The 20,575-nt window shown below is 39.0% G+C and overlaps 1 protein-coding gene across 1 annotated transcript; it reads right to left on the bottom strand.

The window, feature by feature from the left end:
- Positions 1–1,899: 1,899 nt before the first annotated feature.
- Positions 1,900–18,232, bottom strand: plb1 (phospholipase B1). Its single transcript, XM_061063460.1, has 43 exons — positions 17,942–18,232; positions 17,440–17,489; positions 17,232–17,295; positions 17,021–17,084; positions 16,859–16,893; positions 16,215–16,281; positions 16,063–16,111; positions 14,686–14,751; positions 14,527–14,592; positions 14,390–14,439; positions 14,229–14,298; positions 14,032–14,139; positions 13,849–13,887; positions 13,378–13,449; positions 13,155–13,229; positions 12,999–13,059; positions 12,451–12,509; positions 12,190–12,263; positions 12,012–12,055; positions 11,195–11,303; positions 11,018–11,069; positions 10,829–10,909; positions 9,543–9,608; positions 9,364–9,464; positions 9,189–9,270; positions 8,135–8,239; positions 7,424–7,519; positions 7,267–7,338; positions 7,088–7,165; positions 6,913–6,973; positions 6,762–6,820; positions 6,276–6,343; positions 6,149–6,192; positions 5,890–5,989; positions 5,735–5,786; positions 5,536–5,616; positions 4,598–4,663; positions 4,326–4,420; positions 3,968–4,049; positions 2,888–2,992; positions 2,693–2,788; positions 2,491–2,565; positions 1,900–2,376 (listed from the first exon to the last, which is right to left on the bottom strand). Exons 1-43 carry the CDS (start codon positions 18,003–18,005, stop codon positions 2,080–2,082), a joined length of 3,300 nt encoding a protein of 1,099 aa, XP_060919443.1. The 5' UTR covers positions 18,006–18,232; the 3' UTR covers positions 1,900–2,079.
- Positions 18,233–20,575: the final 2,343 nt, after the last annotated feature.

Raw genomic sequence — 20,575 nt, 5'->3', positions numbered from 1 at the left:
TTGCTTTAATGCGGTTAGGCAGACTTTTTTTTATTCTACAGTAACCTATATCCAGCATATTATAAAGTTATTATTATTTTTTATTATTTTTTAATTGTATTTGTACGTGTATATGTGTTTATATATGTATGTATGTGCATATGTATAGATATATCAAACTGTATTGTGGGCTCATGTTTTTTTGTATGGGTGGGATATGTATGTATATATGTGTTGTGTTGTGTGTTTGTATGTATGCTGGCTGCTGGAACACCTACATTTCCCTGCTGGGATGAATAAAGTATATCTTATCTTATCTTATCTTATCTTTAATAAAGTTATTATTATTTTTTTATTTGTACGTGTATATGTGTTTATATATGTATGTATGTATGTGCATATGTATAGATTAATGTTTTTATTTTTATTTCTTGCTTTTACGCTTTGCCTGTAAAGCACTTTGGTCAGGTGAAGCTGTTTTTAAATGTGCTATACAAATAAACTTGATTTGATTTGATTTGATTAAAGCTTATAGGCACCGAAGTACCCCCAACTGCTCAGGCGCTCTTTCATGTGCAGGCCCCTCACTCTGAAATCTTTCCATTAGTGCATGTCCATAGGATCTGTTTGTGCAGTGTTTGTATTTCAGCCTATGTGTGGCATGGCTCAATGACAGAGTGTAGAAGTAATTCCCCCTCATGGAGTCAATAAAAGACATCATCTTTTTCTTCTTTTTATCAAAAAAGTCTCAATATCTGTTCATGTTTGCAGTGGTGGGAGGATAAATTAGAGCGTATCATCAAGTAGCAATCACTAAAGAAATTGAAATTTGCTATCTTAAACTTTGTGATTCTTTCAAAATGTTGCTTTCTTACAAATTTTTATATTTGTTGAATCAAAGAGACACGTACACTTTTAAAGAGGAATTTAAATGTCGAAGCCACTTCAGGTTGAGATCATTTGAAGTGTTTTTTTTGTATCAATACATCATATCTCACAAAGTGATCAAGTGTTTTCTTAGTAAAAATCAGCAATCAAATAAAAGTAGGGGAGTTATTAAACCACTCCTAAATGTAATGGAGTAGCAGAAAATGAAAGTAATCAAAGTCCAGATAAAAGAGCCTACATCAGAACTTTGGTAAAATGTACTTTCCAGCGCTGTGATGCTTGAAACATTATTAACAGGAGCAGTCGGCGGCTTTCATCACTGTAAAGAGGTCGTAAAATAAATCCTTTAATGTTTTATCAGCCATCCATGTCACTGGTGATAATGGTTGCCATTACACACTTATGCTGTTGTAGTTTATGGTATGGGGATTTTTATATAACCCCCATTAGCGCAAAATGGTGATAGTTTCCTGGAAATGCAGCCCACAACATTCAGAGAATAATTGGTGTCAAGTTGTCTGGATGCCGCTTTAGCAGCTACACTGGATGAAAGTTAATATAAATGATTGCACAAGCTTTATTAAAAAAAAACACATTGTTACAATCAAATACATTTGAATTATGTAAAAAAAAAAAAAAACACAAAATAAAAAAAAAGAATAATGGCTAATTACATTGTATTTCCTGACTTTTGTCACTACACAAAAAAAGGTCACGTAAAGTTAGATTCGTATTTACATGCATCGCAAGTCCAATGACTTTACATTCAGCAATTCATTCAAAAAATGTTTTCAGGCAAGTTTTGAATTGTACGCCACAATTCTTGTCGGAAAACTCTCCTTCACAGCGTGACGGTGCATCTTTTGTTGAATCAAATTACAGCAGCAACAATAAGTTAATGTGTGTAAGTAAATTCTGTATTTTTCCCATCAAATCTACAGGGTTTGTATTGTAGTGGTTGATAATTGCATTGCTAAATGAAGTCGGTTGTAAGGCCAGCTACAACATATAAATATGGGATAATGCATCAAAAACAGCTCGTCTTATTTATTGCTTTAGTTAAGTAGAGATTGGTGTATTTTTTCCTGCTTTGCACTGAGGAAACTTCACGTCTCATTACATAAAAACAGCTTCATCATGCTCAACACTTTCTTTAAATATGTTGATGTCTTCCCTTAAATATTCCAGTCCAAAGCTACAGTAAGCAGCACTTTAAAACACTGTTCCCTTCATCTCTACTGCAGAATTCATCTTTCTGTTGCCTCTCTTGGCTCTGCAGGAGAGGAGGAACCAGGTGACTCCCCAGCCAATCAGAAGCCCCGTTATGGCCAGCACAGCAGCGAGCCATCCAGGCACATAGTCGGTGCAATCAGGGGGGAAAGGCAGGGCTGTGCCGTGCGTATTGGATGCTGGGGAGGTGTGAGGTATGTCTGTGCCGTCGGATTCGGGTGCTGGGGTGGTGGTCACACTGGGTAAGCTGTTCACTCTTGTGAAGATGAAAGGATGCTCCTGAAACACACAGAAACAACGATTACATTCTCTTCAATGAACTGTGTGTGTCATACTGTACAGATAAATCAAAACTGGGTCACTGAAGAAGTCCTTGTGAGTCAACTTCCTTACCTCGGTGGGGCACTTGAGGCTGTCTCTGCTGTTTCTGAAATTGTTGTACGTCTGTTTTTTACCCACCGGCTCCAACTAGAGATAAAACAGAGCACATGTTTGCTCAGTCTATGACTCAATTGCAGTTAAAGATGTGGTTACTTAGGCAGACTTATCCAAACCCTTTCCCCTGTCAAACACAGTTAGCCTTTAAATAGCTCACCATGTTATTCCACAGAGCTGTAGCCATGTCAGCATGACCCCGTTCACTGAAGTGGAAACAGTCCTCAGAGAAGTATGTGTCGTCAGGTCTGGCATCCTGGAGGAAAAAAAAACATTACTTTTTTTTTAGAAATGATTCGCTTTAAGATGTTTATGTTTGTATATGTGGAGGTTTGGATGCCCACAGTGGACCTACAGCATTCAAAGGAACAACGGTGTTCTTAAAAAACGGCTGAACGACCACAGCAAAGTCCTCCCTGCCATCATAGCGACCTCCGTACACCAACTTTTCTGTGTCAATCTGAAGGAAAAAAACATCATTGCACATGTTATTCAGGCTCATATTATGATGGTGCTTTGTGGAAACTGTTCACAATCCTCTCCTGGTATGTTAATAGTTTGGTTAAAATATCACATAACACACTTTGGTATCGTATTTTAAAATTTTAAAAAACAAACAGAAAACGTGAATTGCAATTGCTGTGCAAAAAGATGTCTCCCAATTCACTGAAAGGGCTTCTATAGCTCTGCAATGAATCAACCATTGAAAGAAAATCAATCCCTGACATTTCTTGATAAATGATTCACCATTGAAGTCATTTTTCAAACAAAATGTCAAACATTACTGGAGCTGCTCCCAGGTTCTTTCATGATTTTCTTCGTCATTTTTTTAAGGATTTATTTCTGAGCTTTTTGTGCCTTTGTGGATAGAGTTTGAGATTGGGGAGAGAGAGAGAGAGAGTGATGAATGACGTGGGTAAGAGGCCACAGGTTGGATTTGAACCTGGGCTGCCCGCTTCGAGGACTATAGCCTCTGTACATGGGGCGTGCAAACGAACCACTTGTCCACCTGCACCCCTTTCTATTTAATTTTTAAGAGAACATGATGAGTCTCGGCTTGTTGGACTGCTGGTTGGACAAAAGTTTTGCTTTAACCTCCTGGGAGTTGTGATTAGCATTCTTTTCAATTTATCAATAACGAATCCGGCAATTCTGCAACTTTTTGATTCTTTACTCACTTCATTTGGCAGATTAATGTGATGAAAATCGAATGTTACGGCCAACATCACAGATCATGCTGGTGTGTCTACATCTTCAAGCCGGATTTAAGTGAAGAACAGAGAAACTTTCTAAAATCAAACTCTGTTGATGCATCTTTCTGCAGAGTAAAGCTCAAACATCTGAGTGAAAAAGAGCTATACGACCAGCCTCCCCGTTTAAGAGAAAGGGGACTTGAACTTGGATTTTGGTCACACAGTTTGTCCTGTCTGCTGACCTGTAGTTCCCGATTGATCCGTTTTACTTCTGCCAGCTCGAGGGAATCCTCTCCAGGCAACAAGAAGCACGGGCAGATGAACCTGAGGATAAAGTGTGAAAGAAGATACACAGCTGATTTAGTGAAATAATTACATCTCAATTATATTTGATTAAGTAATACACAACACTTTGCAGGTGATTTTGGGATAACGTGTACTTTGAGTAACTACTCATTTTGAAACATTTATTTTCTGAAAAGACAAGTTTGATCAGTGTTATAAGAAGTGTTGTTGTTTTCAAAGGAGTAATGTTCCTGGGCCTCAGTGGTGTTTGAGTCTTTTAGAATTGATCCGGCATGAGTGGATGGATGAGCATACTGTTGCAACACATTGCATCCCAGACTGTCCCTCTTGATCCTGCGAAGACCTTCAATTTCAAGGATATCCAAGACGTTGACAATCGTCCTGGGAACCTACGGCCAAAGAGCAAAGAAGCACGATCTTTAAACAACTTCAGAGACTAAATGGAGAATTCATCCATTTATCAGTGGGCGAGGAGGGAGGGAAATGTGTGCCTCTAAATCTGGGAAAGAGAACTGCACATTTTTTGGTAATATTTACATATTCATAACAGAAAACATCATTTTTACCTCTTCATAAAGCATGTCTAAGCTTGTCATCATGTGGTGGCTGTAGTTCTGAGGTGACAAAGTGGCCTGCAGTTTCAAAAAACAAAAGGCAATATAAGACAACACACAAGTCACAGGTCAGCTTTTAAGTAATTTATGGTGGACACATGTACAGGCATTCCCTTTCTCGTCCCACACATATGCTCTGTGTGGTTCGAAAAAGGCCATAATTAAGGCACAATTAAAGGAAACCTGGATAAAGAGGACGTATCACCCAAAAGGGCCGACATCATGCAACATGCATGAGCGCACGAGCAACAGCCAACCCTACGCTGTCACTACAGACTCAGAGCTCATCTTAAATTGATGCTGCGCTTTGATATTCTGCTTCAAAGCACAAACATTAAAAGAGAGACTGCCCTGTCAGTGGAGCGTAATGGAGAGAGAGAGAGGGGGAGAGAGAGAAAGTGAGAGAGAGAGAGAGAGGATGAAGAGAGTCTGGGTTGACCTCTGCGTTGTTTATGCCTCTTAGAGAACAAGGCCAGTCACTGTGCCCCTGTGATTGTTTAATGCAGACAGAGGCTGAAACAGAAAGAGGGGAGAAGGAGGAGGACGGGGGGGGGGGGGGGGGGGGGAGGCTGTTTTGCGTCGGAGGGGTGAAGTGACAGAATGTGCTCACTGAAAAGAAACCGTGTCTGCTCTCATCTTACTCTGACACAATAAAACAATTAGAGGAGGGCTGATCACAAAGCCCGATTATTCTGCTCCAGTGCGCTGTCCCGTTTGGCGAGTGATATCATGAGACGGCTCTAAACGCAGCATCACACAACACTACGCAGGATTGCTGCGGCACTGTGATGTGGTAGGAGACAGATTTTCAGCAAATGGAGGCCTTTGATATTGCCCCTCATTCATGGACTGTGCTTCATGTCCCGGGACAACTACTTGAAATCACTTACACGGTCATTGCAGTACTGACACAGGTCATTGCCTCCGATAAAGAGGGTCACCAACTTCCAGTCATTCTGAAAATCCATCGTCTGTTTATGTAAAAAAAAAGGAAGAGATAATTAGGAGGATGGAAATATGTCACCTTTTTCATACACTTTAATATAATTTGCTTGTACTGTATTTTTAGCACGATAAAAATCAACTCACAGAGTCTTTTTTCATGAGATCAATCAGGTGTCGGACCTGCCCTGGGATTCCTCTGTATCACATAAGAGTATTTTCAACGCCTTAAACAAAATGTGTGAAGTGAGCCAGTCAAATCTGATAACAGATCAAAGCCATAGGAGAAAAAAAAAACTCACGCTATTTTAGCTCCTGATACAGCCACATTAAAGCCAGTCTGTCTTTTCCCCTGCCCCTTCGACACTCCTTTGATATTAGGATTGAACTTCTTCAGAATATCTGATGGGGGGGAAGGGGGGGGAACACCAAAAGTAGGAAAACTACTTCAGAGGAGACCAAATTTGAATTTCTTTTTCATAGTCTAACTCTGCTATCTAGTGGTGCTAACGTGCACAACATGTTAAGACAAGTGCAGCACAGACTCATGTGGGGACTTACTCGGTAACGTTGTGACAGTCTCAAGTTGTTTGTCTCCTCCAATGCTACACATAAAAAGAGAAGTTTGGTAATGAGTAAAAAATGTGATGTTCTGATTTTTTATTTGAGTTGGTGTGCAGTCACTAACCTCCACGACACCCCTCTGTACTCAGTCCTCAGCTGCAGAAGATTCTTTGCTTTAGCACCGAAGCCGGCCTGCATGCAGAAAAAGATCTGTTATTTTAGACTCTTGTCCTCTGCTTCTCTTTCTGACTTAAAAATAACGATACTTTCTCTTGTACATTAGTTTGATTTATCTTGAGAAAAATAGATTTTTCACTGTACGTGATTATGAATGAAAGGGGTGCTTATTGCACTTTGAACGGACAGAACTGTATTACTAGATCTAAGAGAAGATCACAATGATACAGAATATGACATACTGGAGTAAGTAGAAATAGTGTGTTGAAAATGATTCACAAGACAACAATAAAGACATAAGTTTATCAAGATAAAACTATGGGATTAATTAAACCGTGGCCTTCAGTAAGGATGTTTTTCATTCAACCATGTACAAGCTGTGAAAATGAATAGACCACCATTACAAAAAAAACGTTATTGTGTGCAAATTTACCGTAATGGAGTCTCCCAGAGCAGCCACCACTTTGATGTCAGCTGGTCGTATCCTGTGAGCTAAAAAAAAAAAAACATCAACATATGCATTTTTTACATCTATCCTTTCTATTTCCTTCATTAAACCCAGTAGAAACACAGTGAATGCCTACCTGAAGTGGGTACAGTGTTGGACGGTGCTGTGTGTTGACAGGAAAAGTCGGTTCCCCAATTCTAAAAAAGTCACAAAGACATATTTGAATTATTTATCTTGGTGTCATGGATAAATAAAAGTGACTTTCCCTCCCGAGGCTGTGATGTGTTTGAGAGACAGAAACGTTGACGTACTGTGACAGGAGGAGGGGTAGGGGGAGGGCCTGGGAAGGTGTAGTTACTGTTGATGGCAGTCCTTATAAATGGGTTGCTCTAATGAGGAAAAAACAATCACAAACTTATAATAGATCGAATAAATTAAAGCAACACCAAAAATGTGGTAATGTTGAGTTTTTCTTGAATAAAAAATGTACCTGAGACGGACACTTCAAGTCGATGCCAACGGTGAAGTCTTGTGTAAAAGTCTTGTTGCCCACCGGCTCTAACTAAGAGAAAGAACAAGTCAGTGATCATGTCTGAATCATTACATATAACAATATAATAAAAGTGTTCTGATAAAGTAAAGCCTACCATGTTGTTCCAAAGAGCACGAGCCATCAGGGTGTGAGCTTTCTGACTCAGATGGAAACAGTCGGGCGAAAAGTACGAGCGATCAGGCCGGCCGTCCTACATACAGAAGATACAGAGTGGTGGGTGTTAAAGGTCACATATTATGAAAAATACACTTAACATGTATTCCATCGCTTATATGTGTCCCTGGCGGTCTACAAACTCCCCAGTTATGAGAAAAGTCCATCCTCTCTGTCTTTTGCCTGCTCCACCCAGCTAAACCAGGCTGTTTGGAGATTTTACCTTTGTGACATCACAAAGGGCAGTAACCCCTCCCCCAGGTGGGTGACACTCCCACAGCTAGGTGTTTGTTCTGCCCTCTGAGTCTGCCTTCTCACCGTAAACAATAGGGCATGGAGCGAGAAAGCCCGAGCCACCCAAGCCCTTCCAGAGAGGGGGCGTGGTCAGACACAGCTCATTTACATATTTAAAGGTACAGACACAGAAACAGTCTGTTCTGAGCAGGGCTGAAATAGAGGGGTTTATAGACATGATCAAATACAGGATCAGAGTGGATTTAGAACAAGAAACTTCACACACATGTTTTTCGGAGCTCTGAGACTTATTAAAACTTGTTGAAAAGGAGGATAACATGTGACCTTTAATGAAAAACTAAAGGAAATAAACAAATGCAATATTAATAGTCAATGTCTCCAGTGTGTTTTCTCCTACCTCTAAAAAGGGAAGGAAAACCTCTCTGAAGAAGGGCTGCAGCACCACGGTGAAGTTGTTGTGGGTGTCGTAGCGCCCGGAGTCGATCAGCTCTCTCATACCGAACTGGACACAGAGAAAGAAGAAGATAAAGAACATACCTCAGCTGCAATGTAATGACTGATCATCAACTGATATCATTTCTGGTACCTGGATCTAAATGTAATCTGCATCCTGTTGCACTTTCCAACTGTGATGTCATACTGTTTCTATTAGTGATGGTCCTGAACTAAGATTAGAGATTGACTGGTGTTTTTATGCTGTGATTTTTCTCTTTTTAATATTTTTAAATTGTGCGTTACTCTAGTATATTGCTGTTCTCTCTTTGTTTTTTGTTTTATTTTGTTATTTTTACTTTGTATTTATTTCCATACTGTTAAAATTGTATGCACAAAGCATCAGTGATATGCTTGGTTTTTTTTCTACGGTAAAAATAATTGTAAAAATAATATAAGAGTGAGAAATAGGAGTATACGTGTTTGACTGGTCACTGATGATGGCCTTTTTGCACACTTAGAAAAATAGAAAAATAGAAAAAACCTTCGCACATCCATTTCACAAGAAACGTGCGTAGGAGAACGATGTATCCATCGAAAACTTAAAGGTAAACTCCCACACTGTGTCTATTTTTTTTTTTATTGGCAATGCACTAGACCTTAATCAGGCATTACATCTTAAACAGGAAGTGGCTACAAGCCTGCAACCAATCATCATTATGACGTCCGCTCTGAATCAACAAATGTAAAACAAATAATCATCAGCGTCCTGGTTGAAAGCACACACATCAAAACAACGACCGAAAGCCGAAAGAGGCAATTCTACTTAATATATCAGTTCATAATCTCCAGTTCAGGGGACACTAAAGGTCCTGAGAAGTACATTATGATCCAAACACAAAATCAGAAATGTTGAAAAACATCAAAAGTTTTTCATAGGCTGGTAGACTAATATCATTTTACATCCTCAGTCACACTTCTAAACACTTAGAAAAACTAAAAGAACTGCTGTTTAGTACCTGATAGGCTCCATTGAAGTCGTTGACCTTCTCCAGTTCTGATGACCCCTTTTTAGGCTTCAGTATGCAGGGGCAAACTAAACTGAAACATACACATTAAAACGTTTTAATGATAACATAATAAGTTTTTTTCTTCTGTCCAGATGTTGGTTTTACACAGCTTCAAGTCACTGACCCCACAAACCAGGTCGGACAGCCCAGAGATGGATCATTGTGCAGGTCACGTAGCGGTATCATTTCCAACAACTCCACCAGGTTAACAATGGCACGAGGCACCTGGATTGTACGAGAACATTAAGTTAGTAAACTGTTTGTAATTTGGATTACGACAGTTTGCAGAGGAAGTAAACATACTTCACTGTGGAGGATGTCCAGAGCTTGGCGAATGCGAGCGACGAAGTTCCTGGGTGAGAAGAAAACCTGAGGAAGATAAACACAAGAGGCAAACATGAAACGTTACTATAGTGCATACATAGATGTGAGACACTTCACAGCTCCAACTGACACTCAATCATTTAGGTAGTCAATACTGACAATACTTTTATCACGGATTAATCGTTTGAGTCGGCGAGTTATTTTTCAGACAATATTGCAGAAAAATTCCAGATTCTCAGATGTTTGCTTGTTGCCTCTTTCTTTTCTTTTCTATGATGTTTTGTAATGTGAATATTTCACTTCTCTCCCTGGAAAATTGGTGATGGTGATATTTAAAAATACATTAATTAAAACTGAACAAGTGACTGATGAAATATTGCTGCAGACTGATCAATATGAATATATAAAATAGTTGTTTGCAGCTATAAAACATACTTTTTTGAATTCACCTTGTCTTTCAAAAGAACAAGTCAAGTCACAGTTATTCATAAAGCAGATTTTAAAACAGCAGCAGGTGACCAAAGTGCTGTACAATGCATCAAAGAAACTTTTACAAGAATAAAGAAATAACAATAAAGAAAGCAGAAAGAAAACCTGATAGAAACGGCCTCTTCAGGACCAGAGGACTCAAACGCTAACATACAAAAATATGTTTTGAGGCGGGACTTAAAAGACTCAACAGAGGGGGCAGGCCTGATGGAAGGGGGAAGGGGGTTTTGACTGCAAAGGCTCGATCACCTTTGAGCTTGAGCCGTGAGCGAGGGACAGCCAGGAGGCCCACGTCGGACCATCTTAGTGGCCTAGATTGGCCTAGAAGTGTAAGAGCTAAGGAGGAGGTCACATTTCGGTTATGTACAGGGGAGCCAAGTTATTCAGGGCAGCGCAACTTTAACATCAATTCTAAAGCGTATTGGGAGCCAGTTAAGCGATGCAAGGATAGGACTGATATGCTGCCTCTTCTTGGAACCAGTTAGAAGCCCGGCTGCAGCGTTTTGGACTAGCTGCAGGCTGATCCCGGTATATAAAGAATTACAGTAATCAAGCTGGGAGGAGATGAATGCATGGATTTCTGTTTCTAAGTCACTTAATGAGAAGATGGGTTTTAATAAGAATCTTGTAAAGTAGGTTTCAGAAATATTGACAGATCTGTAGTTTATATTTGTCCTCGCCAAGACAGAGAGAAACGCTCAACAAGCATGTGAAAGTTAGAAAGTCATTACATCACAGTGCGTACAAAATTTGCGTGCACAAATATGAATGCTCACGCTGTCTGTGCAGAAGTCACAGATGTCGTTGCCTCCAATAAACACAGTGATCACTTTCCAGTCGTTATGGAAATCAATGCGCTGTAAAAGGAGATAAGAGGTTACAACTGTGTTGATTTGGTAATTGGGAACATAAAACGGAGATGAAGATTGCATCAGAGCATATCTCTGGTTGTAATGAAGCCTTACCGAGTCATTTTTCATTTTGTCCACCAGGACGCGCACCTGTTGTACCATGTCGCTGAAAATACACACGTTTGAAGGTAAAACATTTTTTTTAAAAGGTGCAAATTCTTTGTTCTGCTGTAGCACAAGTTCTGCTGAGGTGACAGTTAGTTATGAAATTAAGTGAAGGACATGACTGACCCACTCTTGGCTCCTGCCACAGCCTGATTGAGGAAGGCTGTAGGAGTGTTCTGGTTACCAACTCCCTCAGAGAAGCCTGTCAGGTTTGGGTTGAACTCCTTCAGGATGTCTGCAGAGCACAAAGGGAGATCAGATTGACAGTGAAGTGAACACAGTATTTCACAAGATGTGTTTTTCCCCTCCTTTTTTTAAAAGACGTATTTTTTTGGTGGGGCGGGGGGGGGGGGGGGGGGGGGGGGGTTGTGCCTTTATTTGAGACAGGACAGGGAAATGAGCCACAGGTCTTATTCCAACCCGGGCCGGTCACTCTCGAGGTCTTCAGCTTCTGTACATGGGGTGTGCACACTAACTGCTGGGCTACCGGCGCCCCAGTATGGCCATTTAAATTGTAGAATTTGTATTTCTTACAACAACAAAAAACAAATGTTTAAACTATAACTACCAACTCAAATTTATGTTTTGTGATAGATACAGAAAGGGCTCCTGACTAAGACATGGAGGTGTGTGTGTGTGTGTGTGTGTGTGTGTGTCAAACAGCAGGATCTATCACTTGGTATTGTTTTGATTCTTAACATATAAAAGGTGTGGCTCTTTAAAAGTCATTATTAAACTCATTTTAAGATATTTAGTTCAAGCAAATGGCCAATAATGATGAAAATAATACGTCATCACAGTTTACATTATGAGGCAGTATCAGGCCACAGCTCACACCGAACATGTGATTTAAATAAACATTAACCTTATTATGACATTTCATTGTAGGCAATGCAATAACAATAGTTTACAATACCATAACAGGGGGGGGGGGGGGTCTTACTTGGCAGCGTGGTCACTGTTGTAATGTTTCCATCTCCACCAATGCTGAATAACAGAGGGGTGAAATGGAAGACACAGCTTGTAAGCTTGAAATAAAGATACGAACATTACCAGACGTGCTTAACTCTTTTCCCACACTATGAAACATTTGAACAAAGGTATTCAGTAGCTTATCTCACCTCCATGACAGTCCTCTGTACTCATTAATCACTAACAGAAGGTTATCATTCTTCGCACCCGCGCCATTGGCTGCCTACAGAAACAACAGATATGAGAAAATATCACATGCAGAACCAGAGCAGAGGGGAAACATAGTGAAACAAGATGCATGTCCTTTATATTTATAGAGACTATTTATCTGGTCTTTATCTGTCCTCATGTCTACTGGGATACGTATAGATTTAGACAAAGGAAGGTAAGTGATGAAGGGAAACACTCACAGTCAAAGAGTCTCCTACTGCCGCCACCACTTTAACATCTCCAGGTCTGAGTTCATGAACTACACAGAGGATAAAGAATGTGAGCGCAGTCAGATTAAAAAAAAATGGTTCCAATAATATATTAGCAGAACATTAGCATAAGAGCTAAACAATAAATAAATGACTGTCCTGATTACAAACACCGTTTAAAAAACACCTTTTTGCACATTTACATTTAATCTTTCATATTTAAGACTAGTAATGCTAAGTTAAATCCTGGTTGTATATATTCTCATTCTTAGTTTTGATATTTTTTGTGCTTATTTACTTTGTATTTAATATTATATTGTGTTTAAATTTGCTAACATTGTGTTGTTTTGCTCATATTGTGTGTTTGGACAACCTGCTGCTGTAACGCCACAATTTCCCAGTTTTGGATCAATAAAGTAATTCTATTCTATTCTATTTATTCTGAAGAAATGGCAGTCTAAACTGAAATCCTTTATTAAACAGGGATGTGTCTATGCGTTTCGACTCAACTGAGTCTGCGTCAGGATCAAAATATGTACCTGAGGTGGGTGTAAGGGGAGATGGACTGCGGTCAGTGCAGTTGATTTCAGTTCCCATAAACTGCAAACAAAAAACAGCAAATCATCCTCACATGAGTTCAACTGTGTGTGCCGGTATTGTAAACTGTATTTATGAATATGAACCTAATGACCCACAGATTCTGTTAGCGGAGAGGAATCCAGCTCTCTGTCAGTGGGGGAGTTCTTTTGAGTCCGCAGGAAAGGCCGTTCCTGGGAGAAGAAGTTAGAGAAGGAAATGCTGAAATCATGTTTTTTTTTTTTTAGGTAATATTCTTGCTCAGGAAGAATTCACTACAGCCACATTTAGAACTGATTTGTTTATGTCTGTCTTATCAGGGGATAGAAGGGCATGCCTCACCTGGGTAGGACAGGGAATACTTGTAACACTCGTGTCCATGACCTCTGCACGACTGTCTGTCGATGGCTGGATCTGGAGGGACACGACATGATTGGTTTGAGTTTTTAAGGTTCTGATGGGGCCATTCAGCACAGCCAATTACCTTACAGTGACAGTAACCGTACTGATAACAAAACTAGTGTATTTAGATTCAGATAAGCTGGTGAAATTTATCCTAAAGTTAATCTTTACATCTCTTATCTAATATCATGTCAGACCAATAAACTGTAATCTTGCAGCGCCATCTTAGTTTTGCTTTGAGGAGTTATGAAGAATCTTATCTGTCGGTTATTTTACGACTGAGACTCGAGGTCAGTTTGAGCGTCAGAACAATATGTGCACGAGGTTTTTCAGCGTCCTGGCGAATATAAACATACAGAAAAGTGAGCATTTAACTTTCCTTTAAGGCTCTTTGATGTGATAAGAACGTACCATGTTTGTCCAAAGCTGAAGAGCTAACTGGTTAAGGTCCTGCAAAGAAACACACAACATAGGCCGGTCTCACATGAGCCAAATCAGGTGTCATTCGTGCATTGCTCCTGGAAGAGGGGCTGCATTACATAAATTTGTGTTTTGATTATAAGTGTCAGCTGGTTATAGCTTTCCTCTTCTTACAGAGTCTGAGATGTGGTCAAGGATAGCAGGCGTAGACTGCAGCACAACAGTGAAGTCTGACTTTTCCTTGTGCCACTTTGGATTTTCCAAGACATCACTTAGAGAATCCTAAAATGAGACATCAGGATATTTATTGAGTGGGCCGACAAATATGATTTAGATGATCATGCATGTACCGTCGGCTTAACGTATTTTACCTGCAGGGTTTTCAGGAGAGTGGCCGTCTGTAGTCGCCGGTTTATGTTATTATCGCTCATACATTCACACCTGAAACAACATATAGAAAGCATGTCACTGACACATGAAATGTACATTTACCAAAATAAAATACTTCAATCTTTTCATTTTAAACACTCACTTTTCTTCTTGATAACTCCAGACCACAACATGAACTAAAGTGTGATGCACCTGCAAAAAATACAAAACTCCTTTCAGCTTTCTTTCAAACCTTTAATCTACGCACGGCTGATTTATATTTCATGAAAAGCTGAGTACCTGTTTCTGCAACAACTTCAGAGCTGCTTCCACCTCCTGCACAGCAGCTTTAACATCTGCAGCCACCTGAAGCCCAAAGTAACAGTTTCACATCTTCCTCACATCCTGAAACTCTTACGCAGACGACGTTGAGCATGATTTGTTAAGAAGGAATCTTACATGTGGGGAACAGGCACAGAGGGAATCTGCCGGGACATAAAGCAGCACAAACTTCCATTCTGTCTCCTACAAAGATATATAAAAAAAGAGAAAGCATTTAAGATACTGAAATCCACAAATAAAGCTTCTTTTCAATTTACATGTAAAAGTGGGCGTGGCAGTTAACCACCAAAGAGTGGATTTTGTGCAAAACTAATGCTTGCAATGGATTCAGAATCCTGAAAAGAACTTGGCTTGCCCCTCATAAGCTACTTCAGGTTTTTGTTTTTTTAGTTTTTCACCAATAAGGTTCTGGGTACCCCAACTTCGAGCAACAGATTTTCCTACCGGAGTTGACTTTAAATCTTTTCACGACACCTTTATGAACACATTTAAGAAATTTCTTGGTATGGAATGTATTCCCAGATTTTTTGCAATATCCCCTCACTATCAATTTAAGACAGTACACAAAATAAAAAAATAAAAGCCTTTCATTTTTTATTTTTAAATGCCTAATAATGGGATTTCAAACATTTCATTAAGAATGCGATTAATTGTAATGATTTATTGAAATTTAGCAATTAATCTGGATTTAAAAATTGAATTGCTTGATGCCTCTCAAGTAGACAGTAAGGTGATTCAAACTAAACTGTGACTCTACAGTGATAACCAGAGAGATATCAGCAACCTGATTCAGTTTCAAAACGCTGTACATATAACGTTGTTTATGCTGACGGGCATATTAGCTTTTTACTTTTAGTGAAACTCAAAATCATAATTTCTCTCTTTCTTTTTTTTTTTTTAAAAACTTGCTTGAACCTGAGACATATACAATTCAACATTTGAGAGAGCTTAGCTTTGCATAGCACACTAAAACAGGGTGAAGCAGCTAGGAAAAGGGCAAAAAATGATTAGCATGTTCTTCATCTACTTTGTTTACTCCATGTGTAGTGTACGTCCATACCTGACATCTTATAATGGCCATCAAATAGACTCGCACAATAATCTGTTCTGTATTTTATTTTTAATTATTTGTGCCTTCAACTGAAAATTGTAAGTTTACTCATTGCTTAAATAAGAACTAATACTGTAGAAAAGTTAAAAATCAACCAAAAGTGTTTATGTAACTGATCACGAGACTGAAGATCAACCACAAAGAGGTAGTGGCATCTTTTCTTTAAATAGTAAATCATGGTTTGACACTAACACTTAACTTCTGCTTCTAGTTTTGGTTAAAGTTTCCTTGAGATGACCTTTTAGGAAACTCATATAAATCCTCAAACTATACCTTTTTATTACCTTCATATTTTAGTGGGTAAACACACTTAGTCTGAAGTTCTCTTCATGTTAATTATTTTACAATATATGTAAATGCAAGCTGAATGGGTTAATGTGTACCTGGAGTGAAAGGGAACGTGACAGGTCCTCGGCTTCCTGCAACAAGCTTCTACAACACAAATGAATATGTGACAAACCTTCAGAGAGAACCTGATACAGCATGTGTTTGTGTTTCTGTACGTGTGTGTCATGTGCACGTGTGTGTGTGTTACCTGGGCTGCTGTGAGTCCTGATCCACATGTTGAGTGGTGCCCTCAGGGTTAAACATGGACAGCAACTCTTTTCAAAACACACAGACGCACATGTAAACACTGAAGCTACAAAGTGTATCATTATTAACAAGCAGAGAGTTTTGAATTCACACGTCGCAGCTGGTTTTGTTGTGAAAGTTGTTCTTGGTGGACGCTTCATTCAATTTGCTGAGCTTTCTGTGATATGAAAGTCATTGACCCGTGTTTTATGGCCCTCTGTCTTATGCTTTGGAAATAAAACTGGACTAAACTGTAGGATTATTGTTCTGAGAGCTGCGTGACAACACTTCCTGTGACATGGTTTTGACTAAGACCTTGAACCAAGCGTTCTCTATAAATGCTGTAACTTTATGGTTGGATAATCCTTTTGTACTGTGGGGAAAGGGTCTCTTTTTATATTTCATCCCAGGCAAAGTTAATCGATGACAGAGGAAGATTATAGCAGTAAACATTAGGAAATTAACAACAAAGACTACCACTTTACAAATTTTTATAAAACTATAATAAAAAAATAAAAATAAAACTTCAACATGATGAAAGTGATGATACCAAGACAATTTTATACATATTTTATACGACCAGTTTGTGAGAGTTTATAGGCTTACCAGCTACTCTGTTGACCACTCTGGATGCTTCCTCCCTAATGCACAAGAAAGGCATGATGTCATGATGACAGGACGTTAACTTTAAAGTGAGCAGTTTCACGTCCAATGAATCAAGTCAAATAAAAGTGTATCTTTGCTCTTGCTGCGCGTGTGTTTTTCTACCTGTGTGACGGTGGCAACCCCAGGACGTAAACAGCCGAGACATCTGCAGGTCTGAGAGCGTGAACTGATGGAGGCAAATCAGGAGGGGGGAAATAGAGAAGTTAGCAAGGTCATGATAGAAGACTAGGAGGAATGTTTTATACCTCAAATTTGATCATGAAAATGATCATTGATAAACAAGATTATTGGTGATTAAAGCAGATTTCAGTACCTGAAGAAGATGGGGTTAAGGGGGCGGGTAATGGTGAGCAGAGATATGGCCTGTAGCTTTCTGTCTGTAGCACACACACACACACACACACACACACACACAAACCAAAACTCCTCAGCAGGGCATGGACACAATTTCATATATGTATAAAGGTTACTATTCAATATTACGTTTTCAAAAGAAGACATATGTTTCTGACACACAGTACCTCCTCCGATTCGTCTGTTGATGCTTCATTGTTTTGTACAATTAAGGCATCTAAACATGACAAAAAGGAACATCAAAAAAACTCAAAATGATGTCAAAGAGTTCACATTTCAGTTGAAGAATAATGAAATACAGCCTTAGAAGTTAACAAGTAGAAATAAAAGGACTGTTAGTCAGCCTTCTTGGAGTTTATCATTTGACCATGAAATAAAACAAGCATATTAAAATGTATTAAAAAAATGATATTTCATAGCTTTATTAAGTTGTCATAGGTTTGGTTTGCTTTACTTTAATGGTCAGTTACTTTGACTTTTTGTTTGTGGCAACAGAGTTTGCTCAACCCTTGTGATAAACTAGAGTCTAAAATACTTTCTGTGGTATTTACTCATTTCATGTTTGCATCTGAAACTCAACCTACTGCAGAAAATACAATTCTCACATCATACGATCATCATACAGAGAGCCAACAACTTGTAATGAAAAGGCAATGGACAAAGATTTACCTGCAATCTGTGCACAAGCTCCAACAATGGCTGCAAGAATCAGGAGGGCAGATCTGCTGTTCATGATGTGTTGAGATACTGAACACCTTCCGCGCTGAGGGGTTTGTGTAATGCCCACCTCTTTTTCCCCTCAGAGAAAGAAAGAGTGTAGAAGTGCCCCGTACCTGTGAGGGGTGTGGCAAAGGAATAAGGCAAAAAGGAAAAAAAAAGAAAAAAAAAAGGAGGGAAGCCACTTCTCATATGAGATGAAAAGGGATCAACCCTGTGACTTTCCCCGCACTCATCCTCTCTTATTCTCCGTCATATCTCGATCTTATCAGTTTATCTGGATAACAATCAACCTGACTACAGTTATATCACCTCTGCTTTATCTCTATGTGTGTCTGTGTCCAGCAACTCTTCCTGTAAACCTGCAGGACAACCACATGTTTTGTAACAGACCTATGTATACACTGCAGAAGGTCACTGAGACGTTAAGTTATGGCTCTCAGTGTAATCATCAGTAAATCACATCATACATTTAATGATTGAAAAAGACCAAACACATGATCTTTTATTAACTCGCACCTTATCATAGTTTGTGTACAAGTGGATTTTTTTGTCCACTAGATGGAAAACATACAGGTATATCTTGTCATACCTATATCTTACCTATGTAGGTACAAAATAACATAACAATGTACAAACTGGCTCATTGGTTAAAAAAAACTTTTGTGGTTGGAAATCTTTAGCAATCATCTCGTGAGGGTTACAGTCCTCTGTGTTCTGTAGTTTATACAATTGTACATAATCATCTCATTCAGAGGTAGAATCATTATGAGCAACAGGACAGTTTGTGGACACAGTGATAGTAACCACAGAGATTTTCCAGGACAATACATATACAGTACGTCATAGTAAAGCTCACTTGGCTTTAAAAGCTCAAACAAACTTCTTTTTTTCTGCTTTCATCAGCCTGTTAAATCTTAGTTTTTCAGCCCACAGAGAGATCTAATTGTCAATGTTGACAGATGTTTTTTAAATCTTATGGATGCGCACTTTCATTTCATATCATTTTTTAATATGTTGCTGTTTAACTCAGAGCCAGGGCACTGATTTACTGTATGCTCATTCACGAGAAACTTCCTGGTGTTTTTAAATTTCACCAGTGTGACATAAGACTTTGTTAACGACCAGCTAGGGGTCTATAAATCTGCCCAGGTTCAGTTTTGGAGATGTGATGAGATTTGATAAGATTGCTAAACGTCTTTATGAGTTTGTCCTTAGATTGGCTTTGCAGATTGCCTGAGCCTTAAAGGTACAACAGGGTAAAGCAACAGGTTATCTTGATGTTGTGATTCTTTTCAGATTGCCATTATGCAGCAGGAAATGTTCATATCTTATCAAGTTATGGTAAATTACATGCATGCACATATTCCAGCAGCCAAAAGAGAATTTACAATGTCTAGGTTTTTTATTTAATCTGTCATGTATCTGCATTTTCCAACCAGAGGACTAAAAGTTTCAAGTGTTTGCACCTGAAAATTCAGCTTGGCACACACTACTCTATAGTCAAAGTGGAACTGCTACATCTACCAATAGGCCTACACTGTTTTTACTGTGTTTATCAATCACTACAGTCCGTGCATGACCGGTTAGTCATTCAGTAAATGTTTCTAAAAAAAGTTTTTCAGTGCCCTTTTGAGCCAAACTTTGCACGTTTGATATGTTCCTGTACAAGAACATCCATCCAGATAGATATATTTTTGATAACTCTAACTGCACATTGTTTTATGAAACCTATAACTTTATGAAATGTCTTAAAACTCTGGCTTATTATTATACTAAATTATTATTTTAAATTCACGAACCATGATGACTGTGATGTTGTCGAGGACTACAGGCGCTCTCCTGGTTTCCCGCTGTGCTTGAATGTTGTCTTGTTTATCATGATGTTTTTTTTCTGTCTTGTGAAGCCAAAGACACTTTTTCCAAATTGTGGACAAATAAAGTTCTATTCTATTCTATTCTAACCACTTTATAGGTCATGCAAAACTTAATTTAACCTCCAAACCTTAAATATTACACGCTGGCCTGACTTGGAATACACACTGCCACACCTGAATTTGACAAGACGGTCTTTTGTGAGTATGTTTTGATAAAGGGTAATGGCGTTTACTCCCAAAACTGTTGGCATATCTGTCAAATATTTAAGCGATTAATTCTGTGAACCTTAATTTAAAACAACCGTAAGTATACTCTAAAGCAGGGGTTCCCAAACTTTTCAGCTTGCGACCCCCATTATGACGGCGATAGATACTTGGGACCCCACATTTGACGCACTAGGTCAAAACACTGGCATTAAAACAGCAAACAATAGCTCAAACACCATCATATTATTTTTGTAATTTATTGTAAGAAACTACTTTTTTAACCTACTGTATTTTCAAATTAATGGGTGAAATATCCAATTTTAAACCATTTTTATATGTTTTTGAAAGGAATCTCGCGACCCCCCCCCCCCCCCCAACAGTGTTCCGCGACCTCCAAGTGGGCCGCGACCCTCACTTTGGGAACCACTGCTCTAAAGAACTGTCAAAAGGTGTTATATAGCAGGCAGCGACATTTACTCATATTACTTACTGTTCATTAATA

The sequence above is a fragment of the Labrus mixtus genome, chromosome 18 (genome assembly GCF_963584025.1).
Source record: "Labrus mixtus chromosome 18, fLabMix1.1, whole genome shotgun sequence".
Taxonomy (NCBI): domain Eukaryota; kingdom Metazoa; phylum Chordata; class Actinopteri; order Labriformes; family Labridae; genus Labrus; species Labrus mixtus.
Note: the sequence above shows the minus strand (reverse complement) of the source record. Positions and strands in the feature narration are given on the sequence as shown.